The 13,186-nt window shown below is 36.6% G+C and overlaps 1 protein-coding gene across 2 annotated transcripts; it reads right to left on the minus strand.

Moving 5' to 3' along the window:
* Positions 1–3,676: 3,676 nt before the first annotated feature.
* Positions 3,677–7,683, minus strand: LOC137739866 (uncharacterized). Of its 2 annotated transcripts, XM_068479595.2 has the most exons (8): positions 7,473–7,681; positions 6,867–6,979; positions 6,414–6,485; positions 5,084–5,119; positions 4,527–4,572; positions 4,230–4,317; positions 3,960–4,017; positions 3,677–3,863 (listed from the first exon to the last, which is right to left on the minus strand). In XM_068479595.2, the coding sequence occupies exons 1-8, from the start codon at positions 7,549–7,551 to the stop codon at positions 3,813–3,815; spliced, it is 543 nt and encodes a 180-aa protein (XP_068335696.1). In that variant the 5' UTR covers positions 7,552–7,681; the 3' UTR covers positions 3,677–3,812. The 2 variants fall into 2 exon arrangements, with proteins under 2 accessions (XP_068335696.1, XP_088556906.1); XM_088700780.1 differs by lacking the exon at positions 6,414–6,485 and having other exon boundaries at positions 7,473–7,683.
* Positions 7,684–13,186: the final 5,503 nt, after the last annotated feature.

Here is a 13,186-nt window from a genome sequence, read left to right on the forward strand (position 1 = left end):
AACCAAAATCCATCACCTCCCAATATACGTCAAAATACCATGACTTGATACGTATCAAATTGTCTTTTGCAGGAAGAACAAGTGCCTTAGGTTCAGTCAATGGTGCATAAAGTTTCAACTTCATTCCCCTATCTTGCAAATTGCCTTCCTCCACAAGAATAGGATGGTGTTGCTCTTAAAGCACTTGAAAAATACCATGGCTGCAACAAAAAAAAAAAGAAAAAGAAAAGGCAACATAAGCATAAGGTGGGATGGTAACAAAAAAAAAAAAAGATTGCTTCATTAAAGCAAAAGACATGCGAGACAAACCTCGTGAGCATTGAAGGAACGATGACAAAGTCACAACGACGAAAAGAAATCAGCCACAAAAGCTTGAGAAGCATGCAAAGAGGGCAGCTACAAGACGGTCCTTTAAAGCATGCTACAGTAGCAAAGAAAACCAAAATGCTACGCAATCGCACTATGCAACCCCGCAGTGATTACGCAAGCAATTTCTTGCACTGCATAACAATGTCACCACCAAGGGAAAACTGTGACCAAAAGGCACTATACAGTGTAGCACCACTGTAGTCTTTTGCACATCACCACACGCTAAAAAGTGGCACACTGCAACAAGCTCCAAGCAAGCAGCCCACGGCAGCAACAGCAGCAGCAAACAAGGCACAGCAGCAAAGACAATGCACGGCAAGGAATTGTGAAAAAAATGCACACCTAATTGTCCTATAAATGGGGGTCAAAAGCTTCCTAATACTATAAGGGAGAGTACATACCAAATAGCAAAAGGAAAATCAAAACAAGGAAGCAAATTCCAACCAAAAGTTGGAAGCAAATTCCAAGCAAAAAATGGCAAGTTTCAGCCAATCTGCGCAAGTAGGACGTTTTTGGTGATAATTCGACTTTCCGGAAGAGTTTTGATGCAAGGCCAATCGGAGAAGGAAGCTAAGAGGCTGATAATTGTTGTGACCAAATTTCATAATTTTCCCTAAAACCAAACATTCCAGTTTTCAAAGTTATTCCTGCAGAAGTTGTTTTCCTGTTAAAACTGCATAGCTGTGGGAAAATGACGAGTTGAAGACTTTCTCGATTTTTCCTAGTGGTGTGCGATATATGCCTGAAAAGATAAGAGATAAAGCTACATTTTCCATATTTTTACAGAGTTTTCCAGAAGAGAAATCGACCTCAAACTTGGCATGCAAGTTAGATGACTTGTTTCCCAAAGCAAGGACAAGCCTTCAAGTTTCCTAAACCAAAAGGGAAACACCCTCTTTGGCCGAAAAAATGAAAAGGAAAAAGGAAAAATAAACTGCAAATCCTACTTACCCAAGGACAAGCACCCAAGCTTTCCAAAACCTTGAAGGAAATCACCAAAGCTTTCCAACACTTTGAAGGAAGTCACCCTTATTACCAAAATTGAAGGAGATTCCTACCTAACGAAGGAAAAGCATTTTTTTCCTACAGCCCACAAGGAAAAATCCAAAATACACCAAATGTACTTTGTCAAAATTATGGAAAATCAATGCACACAATAAGTACGTGCCGATTTATCCATTTCAAAATTTTCATTCAAGATCAAGCCACTACGGCCCTTGAAGAAATTTCATTTTTATTCAAGATCAAGCCTTTACGACCCTTGAAGAAAAATTTCACGTCTTTCAAGATCAAACCTCTAAGGCCTTTGAAGGAAAAATTTAATTTCTTTCAAGATCAAGCCTCTATGGCCCTTGAAGAAAAAGTTTCATTTCATTCAAGATCAAGCCTCTACGGCCCTTGAAGAAAAATTTCGTTTAATTCAAGATCAAGCCTCTACGGCCCTTAAATTAAATTTTCATTTCATTCAAGATCAAGCCTCTACAGTCCTTGAAGAAAATTTCCATTTCATTCAAGATTAAGCCTCTATAGCCCTTGAACAAAATTTTCATTTCATTCAAGACCAAGCCTCAACAGCCCTTGAAGAAATGTTTTGTCCAACAAATACGCCTCAATGGCCGTTGATGAAATTCATCATTTCAATTCAAGAAATACACCTCAATGGCCCTTGAAGAAATGTTTCATTCAACAAATAAAAAAAAGCCCTATAATTCGGCCAAGCAAGGGAAAGCGGCTGAAATTAAGACACAAAACATGCCTAAATTCTCCCATGGACGAATCAAGACACAAATCAAAGCCAAATCCATCCAAGGGCAAGCTTTAGGAAGTCTATAAATACAAGGTCCCAAGACAAGCATAAGGTCAACAATTTCTACATTCAAGGCCGAAATTCTCACAAAAGGAGAACCTTTGCCAAATCTTTGAAGACTAATATGCTGCCAAAACTCTCTTCAAAGAACGCACAACCAAGGCCGAAGCTTTCTTTCAACCAAAGCCGAAGCACTCCCTTGAAGAATCAACAAGCATTTGTGCCGATTCCTTCAAGACTTTGTTGCAAGCTCAAAACTTGCAACGACGTTTGTTTCAAGATCAAGTCGCCAAGACCCTTGAATCAACGAAATTCTACATCAACATGCTGTAGCCCTAAACCTGAGGTGAAGACCATCCACGCATTGTTTCAAGCTCAAAACTTGAAGCAATTGTTCAATTGTTCGTCCAAGATCAAGTTATTGCAACCCTTGAATCGACAACCTACACATCTACATCAAATTTGAAGACTGAATCAGAGGAAAATTGTAAACAGAGATTGTAACCTACAAATTCAAATCAATACCTATGTACTTTGTACACGTGTTCTTGTTTCATTCGATACAAAATTTTCTTGTTTACATGCATGGCATCTTTATCAGTTAGAAGAAATATGCTCAAGAGGTGTTGGAGAGGTTCAATATGGACTAATGCAATCGAGTTCACAATCCCATTGTTCTTGATTTCAAGCTTGTAAAAGATGAAGATGGAGTAAGAATAGCCAGCACTCTTTATAAACAGATTGTGGGAGGTCTAATGTACTTGACTGCCACTCGACTTGATATGATGTTCATAGTGACCAACAGATAGATGGAAAGTCCTACCGAACTTTAATTACAGGTAGTAAAAATGGTGCTGAGGTATTTGAAAGGTACAATTATTCTTGAGTTGTCCTATAAGAAGGGAGGAAATGAGGAACTAATTTCTTATACAAATGGTGATTATGCAGGAGATTAAGACGACAAAAAAAATATATATATAATAAAAAAAAAAAAAAAAAAAAAAAAAAAAGGCACTTCAGGATATTTATTTATGATGAGCTCAGGAACCGTGTCATGGTCCTCGAAGAAGACTACTCTAATACCGTGGTACATGGTTAAGGAATAGTCTCTTAACAATTTGCCAAAACACACTCTAAAGACTCCTAAGCACCAACAACTTTGTCATCGTCCATCCATTTTCACATATCTTCGTTGCATAAAAGAAGTATCATGCGAGGAGAATCAATGACAAAAATAACACATAGACGTGCAAAAGGATAAAAAGGTGCGCAGAAATCATTTTTCAAGATATGAAAAAGCTTATCAGATTGCTGGTACCTAATCCATTTTAGGTTGGAGGACAAGTGGATACTTGATAGCATTGTATACGTTATAAAATAGATTGGAAAATTGGAACACCGTCATGTGATATTACTAAAATTGCACGTCTTTAACCATTGTGGATTAGTATCATCACTTAATGACTCTACAATTTTACCGAAAAATTACGCAAAGCCAAGTTTTAGTTCAGGAAGGGAGAAACTTAAAATAGATGTTAATAACATTAACCAACTATTCTGCTGTAATCTATCAGGTAAAATTGTCTCATACAATTAAGAAATTTAGCAGATTCAAGACCCCCGGAGTTTACTTCATTTAGTCCTTTGATGTTATAACAAGCAACCCCAACGCGCCAATTAGAATATACTGAACAAAGAAACAGAAAGGATTAGTTCGTAAATTAAATAACATCATTCATGTCTCTGCATGTTTAATAAGACCATTTTCGGAGGAGAAACAAACCTTAATAATAGGTTTTTCAGTCATGATAATTGTCACCCAGCCAACATAAGGTAAAAACCTGAAAATGATGACAAATTGAATAAAATTGGGATCAGCATGAAAATGATAATCACTTGACTTCTATTTTCCTTTTAAGAAGGGGAAAAAAGAACAGGTATGGTTTATTGTGAAAACAGTGAACGAAGCAATTAAGCTTCAAGACTATGACTTCCAGCTGCAAAATATGATAGTTTACCCATGTTCCATAAAACGGAGGCAAAAAGTTCTTACCCTACAGCTCTGCCCATGATATGATGCCGTTGTAGCCACAGCTGACCCTGAGCATACAGAAGCCTGTCATCCCCATAATTGTTATCTCCTGAGGAAACAACAATATAGACGGTGAACATTTGAGTAAAAAAGAAGTGCAGCAACACACATAAAAGACAACATGTTTTGAAACAGCAGAAGAACTGAGGTTAAAAACAACATGAATTGTGATGCATCTTCAACGAGATTTATGCATCAAGACTTTCAAGGATTACATCACACATAACAAGTATTTACATATATTCAAGAAATTGGCACCTTTTGTTAGGACGTCAACTTCTCCTGTATCTTTTCGTTCATGAACCTGCAAAAACGATTGATCAGCACTGTTCACAGGACTGCAGATGGCTGTAGTCAGCTGATTGTGGGAAAAACAAGGGGGGTTGATCTGGAAGCATCTAATAAACTAAATCTACATCAGGTGTGTATGTGAACCTTGCTTGTTATTTGGTTGGCCCTTTTGCAGAAAATCTCAACTTCTTATAGAATAATCTTCAACGAAGGTAATTAGGTCCAAGGTGTATGAAATGAAAAGACTGATATTATGGCTATCATTTAAAGTACAATGTGGCAAAGTAATAGCCTGATCTGTTAGTTTAATTTTGATGCTTTTGATTGTAAAAAATGTTTCCTTGTGATGTAGATAAATAAAATGTAAGAAGAAAATGCCTAAACCAAATCCTCAAAATTTAATTCGAGTTCTATATTTTCAGCTAAATTCATTATTCCATTCACGAACTCAAACGTACGACACCTCTTATTTCAAAATCCAAAAGTCAACATGATTTAGCAATGTCAAAAAGTGTATCCCTTACCTTAATGACGCGATGGACAATTGGAATTTCACGGCCCTGAAGAAAATAGACAGAGAAAAGTAGAACATATTAGTATTTGCTTCTTGAAAAAGGGGAAAACAATACCATTAAATAGAGAAACTCCATTGTTTTCTATCTTAGGTTAATTGATAACACACATGCTTAAGAAACAATAAGAAATTGTGTTAGTGATATACATACATGTACTTACAAACAAATGGAAGAGAAAACTGCAATATTCACAGTTAAAATGTTGGGATCAAAATTGTTTAAAATAAGAAAATTCCAAAATTTGCGCTTGTGACCAAAATTGAAAATTTTCTGCCCCTTATACAAATACTTAAAGCTCTCACAGGCCCTCAGAACTCCATAGCTGCAATGTTATGTTTTTACCACTGTTCTAAAAATCCCAGCCTACCGCCATCTAGAGCTCTCTTAGGCGCTAGGCTACTGACCATCACCCTGCCTAGGCCCTAGATGACCGGCCACCGCTCTGATTAATCCCTAGGCATTTAAAAATTAAGAAAGTGCTTCTAGCCCGCCTACACCCACCTAGGCACCCTATTAGTTCGCGACTGTCACTTAGACAAAAAATAGATAACTTTCATTTTGCATTTAATTTTTTTAATAAATTGTAAGAGACTTGTTGAATAATTGAATGAACACTCAGTATATTCTGGTTCCCCATGTTTTCAATATGCTCTAATACTTTCTAATTTATATGTCATTCTATTTTTCAATTTATGTATCCTAAGTATCCTAATACAATTATGTATTTTTTTTTAAGTATAAACAGACACTTATTTAAACAATATATAATAAGTTTACTTAAATCCGCCTAGACCCCGCCTAGCACCTAGGCTCCAGCCCACCACTTGACTAATGCCTAGCGTGTTTTAGAACCTTGGTTTTTACATGCTAACTTTTCTTGTTGCATAAGCAAAGTTCAAAAACTAAAGTTTAGTGCATGCTAACAAAACTGGAAAACAAGCAGCAGATGGTTTACATGCCAGATGATGGATTTTTAGTGTTTTATTTGAATGAAAAGGATGTGAGTATTTGGAAAGTCATCGTCATTCATAAACAGATGAGGCAGAACAACATCAAAATTCATTGTGAAGTAGAACCTTAATAGTATATTCTCTATCATTATTGCACCTCGACAACAAAATTAAGTCCCAAAATGAAATGGCAATGAGTCAATATAGCTAGGAAAGAAATCAGAATGAATGCTCAAACAAGCATGAGACTAACTAGGCATAAAAAGCTGTAATTACAATAAAACAGAGTGAGGCAAAAAAAAAAAACAAAAACAATCAAAGGAACTTACATCAATATTAAAAACAACAATTTCTCCTGCACGAATGGGTTCTTTACTCATGTGCAAGAATAAAATGTCCCCCTGCAATGCGTATCAGTTCTTATCTTTAGCTACGCAAACAAATTAAGTGGTAACATAAGTAATATAGATATAGATTGGTAAAACACATCGCGAAAAAGATGAATCCAGGTACAATGAAGAGGAGTACCATCGATAGCTTCCTCAAAGATAGGTACAATAAAATAAGAGAACGAAGAAATTTTGTTCTCCCTACTTTTAATATAGTACACCACCAACATGCACAACCCTTTTAATGATAAGAGTTGCTCAGCATATAAATCAATTACAAAAGTACTAAACTAATAACTAGACATAAAAAATCAGAAGGCGTGATAAAACTACCATGATAAAAATATATTATGGTAGCAAAGCATTGAAACATTAAGCATTATACTATCTCACCCTCTTGAAACCAGGTTCCATACTTCCAGACAAAACAACAACTACAGGAGACTCACTGCCGGTGACACACATTAAAGCCTTCCATATTATAAGCGCAGATGTAACAATCATACCTGAAACAGAAATCACAAAAATAAAAACCCCAGTAATGCATTTGCTGAAAAGTAATGAAACGATAACAACTGATCACTCTTCCAAAATCCAATTGAAATAACGGAGGAAGAATTTCGGATATAAGCTACTAAGTCATAAAAATTTAGACATAAAAATTAATAGAAAAGAATAGAAAAAACCACAAAATAATTGGCAAAATTTCTACACAATTGGCATTGGGTAATCAATAAAACCCACAAATACTGCATTCCCACAATTGATTATTAAGTAAATACCATTTAATTATGAATAATCTCGGTAAAGTGTCACGCTTTACTCACCTAAACCCCAGAAGACAAAACAAATAAGAGGTAAACGTTGGAAACATCACATTATGATTGCGACCCACATTTTCTCATCACCAAGCAGATAAAAGAAAGTATGAATACCGACTGATAAGACCCAAAACGAGAAAATTGGCGAGTGAGAGCGAGGGTTTAAGGGTTGACGAACCGAGACTGATAGCCTGGGTGAGGACCTGCCGGATCTGAAGGGATTTGATGGAGTCCACGCTCTCACCGATCCAACCCATTTCTTCTCTCTCTTTTGCCCTTTACCTCCTTCGTCGTCTTCTTCTCAATTTGCTTGTCCGATGGAGCTACTGCAACAGATCGGGCTAAAAGGACCGTTTCTTCGCGTCCAAAATAAGCCGTTTCTTTTATTCTTTTTGCTCCTTTTCAATTCTTTTTCAAGTTATTTTTGTTCAAAGTACTTTCAATTTAAAGATTTGAACCAATAGGAATGTGCCATATCAGCAAAATGATGTAGCAAATATTACATAGGGTGATGTTAGGAAGATTATCAATTTAAACTATATTTTGTAAACGATATGACGTAGTTGTCGATAATTGGATTATTAAAGTGTTCATTAACGTTCTTATTTATTATTTGTGGCACATCACTTGGTTGACAAATATCATCTACAAAATTAGTCTATTGTTGCAGTCATATTTAGAATAGGAATGTAATTGTGTAAATCCTAGTCTATCTAGAGATATATTTGAATATTCCCTTTAGTAGATATTTTATCCTAATAGAGTTGTAATCATATTAGGGTAAAGATTTAACCTATCATAACACTATTAAAAGCACAATGGGGTGAAATAAAACACACACCTCACAATTAAATATCTCTCTTCTCTTTCTTATTGTCGTTGGCCACCCCCTCTCTATTCCTTATAGTTGTTCAGTCAATTAGGCCTACAATACATTATCAACACGTTCTTGCCAGAAGTTAAGAAACTGAAGCATAGGAGGAGGCTTTCGTCTACAAAATTCAAAGGCTTTTATATGTTTTTTGTTAATCAGATACGCTTAAAATAAAGTAAGATATTTGTGACGTCCGCGAAGTATGAAAACATTTCCTATGATGCACGAACCCCTTATATTTATATTTTCCTTCTGATATATATATATATATATATATATATATATATATATATTGTATATGATTCATATATTTGTCAATATATATATATATATATACATATACATATATATATATATATATACACATATATATTTGTCAATATATACACACGTTTCATTCATTACGCAATTATTATTTTGCTATGTGAAATTTGTGAGTCAAAACATGTAAATAAATTAGAAGCAATCTGGGTTTTTCACAAACCCTAGAAATGTCGGAAAAAAACAAAAGAAAAAAAAAATCAGGGAATTATGTGGCATGGTTGCAGCTCGTCGCCGTGTTACCGTTGGCACCATTACCGCGCTACCGCTGGCACCATCGCCGACCACCGTAGTTGGCCTGTAGCCCAGCCACGTGGAGCACACCACCAGAACGACGTCGTCTTGACGCCTGGACTATGGTAGCTGCCCTTTAGGCATTGTTGCGCTTATACGGACATGCTAGGCCTTCGGCCTGGTAGGGTTACAGGGGCTTGCAGCCTAGCCTAACTCCTAAGAAGGCCTGGAGCTCTTCTTAGACTCATCTACGTGTCCCCAGCCCAACCTACCAACAACCTTATGCTGTTGGGCTTTGTCCTGTGCCACAAGCCTGCCTGCAGCAAGCCCATGTTGCTTGCTGGGCTTCGCAACCCCTCGTCCCAACTTGCTAGTAGCCTTTGCACTACTAGGCTTGACCTGCCCCGACCCCAAAACTAGAGAGCCAGCCTTGGCTTGGCCTTTCTACACCAAACTGCAAGCCAGCCTTAAGCTGGGCTTGCCTTGTGCCTTGTTTTTGGCCCAAACTAGTACCTTTTGCTGTTATGCTCACCCATACCACATGGCCCAGAGGCCTGCAACCCTCCCACAACCCAATGATCAGCAGCCGTGCTGCAAGGCCTGTCCTTACATCGCAACGAGCTCACTTTTGGCTGGGCCGCATTATTTTTTCAATCCAATGCCAATTTTTGGCATCCTCGCATTCTAAATCATGCCCAAATATTTTGTACTTTGATTTACTATAATTAATTCTAATTTAATCATCACTTGGCTTATCACTAACCGAAGCTAATATGACCCTCTATCATTATTTTGCTTCCACAATCGATCCCATTTGGTCCTAATCTATTGAATTAATTAAAAGTGACCAGCAGTCCATTAATCTAATAATTAATCCAAAATTATTGACCTGAAGATCACTGTTAGACATTAACGATTCAATAATTTATTTTTATACTTTGAACCGTTGACATCCTTTCGTTGTCCCGAAGCTCTCATACTTGAGTTCCCAAAGAAACTCAAATCCATTACACTTCAATCAGCATATTGCATTCTGTATTCTTGTAGGAACCTCTCCTTTATGAACTAATCATTCATAAAACTAAATTGAACTTGTAGTTTCATTTTTAGTGCCTTTGAAACCCAAAGTTTTCATTCAAAACTTACCACATGAAACATGTAGCTTTCATGCTTAAATAAAACCATGTCTATACAACTCGAATGTTCTGCGGTTATGTCTATGGCTTTCCATATGACTAACCATGTTTTTGTACCCTCTGTTTTAAGGACATGTTGAACTTGAAGATGCTCAATTTCCCTGCTCTAGAAGTATTTGGAAGAAACTACCTGAGGTGGGTTCAAAATGTGAAGCTTCATCTTACCGCAGAGGGTATTAGAGACACAATCTAGGAACCAATCGACGATGAACCCGTCAATGACGCTGAGAAAGCTACTGATATGATCTTCATTCGAACACACATCCATGATGCATTGTAGACCGAATACCTCGCGAAGGAGGATCCACGCACCATCTGTTGGAAATATGCCCTGAAATTCAATCTTTGGAAGAAACCTTTCAGGACAATGAATTGATGTATATATGACTCTTATACATCGGAAGGCAAAGATACTAATTAGGACTATCTCAATGAACAAAATATGTCCTAAATAATGAATCCATGGACAATGGATTGATGAAAGAAGTAATCTAATGATGTTAGACTACAGAGACCTTCTTCTCATAACCATCATGTCCAAAAAGGTTCATGGTCATAGGATTGTCGGAGGGATACTGACAATGCATAGACTGGTACATACTATGTCCGCTTCAAATGGAAGGATGGAAAGTCTCATCCCATTCGTGTAGTGACACTAAGACAAGTATGTAGGTGCTCATTAAGGGAATGAGTTCACTGAACACAATCGAACGAGAGTACTTGCATGGAGGTCTACTCACATGTCAAGCAAGTAACTTTGAAGTTTGGAATAATGTAAGTAATCCTTTGACCTGAGACATCATAGATGTCTAATGGTTAGGTCCTTGATCTTTGATCATGTCAAACGACATTCCATTGGAGTGTCCACGGCATTGTTGGGGTCAAGTTATCTAAACAAGTAGGCATGTGAATGATCAACAAGGGATCTCTGATCCTCGTTATGAGAGGAAGAATACTCTGAGATATGATTCGGGAATCTTCGGCCGAAGTCTCGAGCGTAATAAAGGAAAGCTTTCCTATGCGACTCAATTGAATCATATAAGAATGCATAATCACATTAGGGGTTTGACATAGTATATCCATACCCTAGTGATGTGATTGAGAGTATTGTTTTAGAGAAGGATCAAATTACATTGTAATTCCAACTGAATAGGTTCTCCGAATGAACTTCTACATTAGCTTGGGTAGCCATGATATATGTTTAGATGTCACTCATGGCTTGTGAGTTCTTCTAGATGATTAAATGCAGTCATCAAAGAAGAAGGTGAATTAAAAGTAAGTTTTAATTCACTAAGTGGATGGATTAAATATAATCAATTGGATTGGTGCCAATCACCTCACTGCCTTGCTAATTAGAACCTAAAAGATTGTTCACCAATACACTCTTGTAGTGAGTAACTAATGGATGATGGAAATAATTAATTGGATTAATTAAGTGTTGTGATTAATTTAGAAAGTCTAAAGAAATCATAAAAGCGATAAAAGATCGTTTTGGGCTTAAAGAAATGTTCGGGTTTAATTGGGCCCATTGGGCTTTTATTCAAGCATTGGATGACTTGAAATAATAAAAGCCCAAGGCCCAAACAACACTAAGAAGGCCGGCCAAAGAGAGGGAGAGAGAAGGTCAATTGTTGACTTGTTTCTTTATGTTATAAAAGGAACTTTATAATGAAAGTTTCAAAAGGGGTTTTTGTGTGTTCAAAACAACAAAAGAGAAAAGAAAATAACTCTTTCTAACACTCAAAGGGCCAGCCACCATAGGGGGATTTTTAGCTAATCATCTTATCACCCCTTTGGTTATTCCTTCATCCTTCTTACTACATGATGCGAGAATTATACGCACACAAATTAAACCCTATTTGTGACAATTGTAGTAATGATGTAAGTAGGGATCGTTCTAATCGGGGATTAACTAGGGGTGCTAAACACTTGACTCAAATAAATGAAACTAACTTTTAAAACACTTAACTTTCTTAACAAAATCGCAAAACAAGTACACACGACTTCAAATACTTAAAAACACAAAAATAAAACAAATATGAATGATTAAGACTCAACGAAATATGGGGGAAATGTGTTTGGGCGAGATTAAATTAAATGGAAAGATTATAATTAAGGGCAAAACGTAAATATGAATGTGATGGAAATATGGATGATGGAATAGCCAAGGGGTTCTTCTCCACACATGTTACACTTGCATACAAAATTGATTCTCAGTTGGTCTTTCGATAAATTATGAAACTCAACACTCCGGGTTAATTAGGTCCGCTTAAATTAACCGTCAAGTTTTCCTTAAGTTAATGAATTGGATGGGTTTGCGCAACGCAATTCACAACATTCTCCAAAAGTCCTTTACGTGAAAAGCACAATAAAGATACAATCAAAGATCATTAAGTATTATGAAAACTATAAATGTTGACGAGGGATTCGTTACTATGATGAGCATGAAACTCGTGCCAAGAATTCATTCAACGCGATTGTTTATAAGCAACCTCCACTACTTGTGAATATAAGTTCATAACGATTAGGTGAAACTCACTTATATTCTAGCGTCATATTCATGCATGAAAATTAAGCGCGCATTCTCAATAAACATACATAAATAAGTTATCAATCAAACGGTTAAACAAATTGAATTCACAACTTATGAAATTCCAACCAAAGGTAATCAATTCATATTGCAAGCATAAACATAGTTTCGAATCACCCCCTAGCTAAAGGGGGTTTAGTTCCTCATAACTTTGAAATCAAAGAAACACATAAACATTCCAACAACTCAAACTTGAATTGTATGAACGTTTAGGCACTCTTCTCTTCCATTACAAAACAAAGAGAATTGAATTTAAACATTGAAATCAAAGAAACACCTAAACATTCCAACAACTCAAACTTGAATTGTATGAACGTTTAGGCACTCTTCTCTTCCTCGTTGTTGTAGCACAAGGTCTAAGGTGAGTTTTGGGGGGATGAGGAGTGGTTGGAGTGGTTGGAATGAAGAGAAAATATGCAGAAAATGAAGGGAGATGCACGGCAAGAATGGAGGATTTTGTGTTGTGTGTTGTGTATGAAAATGAGATGTGTTTAGGTAATGGGAATGCAAGGGTATTTATAGGAGGAGTGAAGGTGTATATGGCTGTTTGTTTAAGGTGTTTGTGTGGAGGAATGATGGAAAAACAGCTAGGACAACATGTGAAAGCTGGAATTTCAATGTGAAGTGCACGGCATGGGTGTTTTGGTGCATGTGTTGGCTGTTTTGTTTGTTGGTTA

This window comes from Pyrus communis, chromosome 9 (genome assembly GCF_041283825.1).
Source record: "Pyrus communis isolate YQ-2024b chromosome 9, ASM4128382v1, whole genome shotgun sequence".
Classification (NCBI taxonomy): domain Eukaryota; kingdom Viridiplantae; phylum Streptophyta; class Magnoliopsida; order Rosales; family Rosaceae; genus Pyrus; species Pyrus communis.

Bases quoted from the DNA above. Each gene is read 5' to 3' on its own strand.
- LOC137739866 (XM_068479595.2), bottom strand. From the start codon at position 7,551: ATGGGTTGGATCGGTGAGAGCGTGGACTCCATCAAATCCCTTCAGATC. The intron at 6,980-7,472 runs GTTCGTCAACCC...TTTCTGTTTCAG, and splicing joins CACCCAGGCTATCAGTCTCG to GTATGATTGTTACATCTGCG. The intron at 5,120-6,413 runs GTAAGTTCCTTT...TATTTTCTTCAG, and splicing joins TTGTTGTTTTTAATATTGAT to GGCCGTGAAATTCCAATTGT.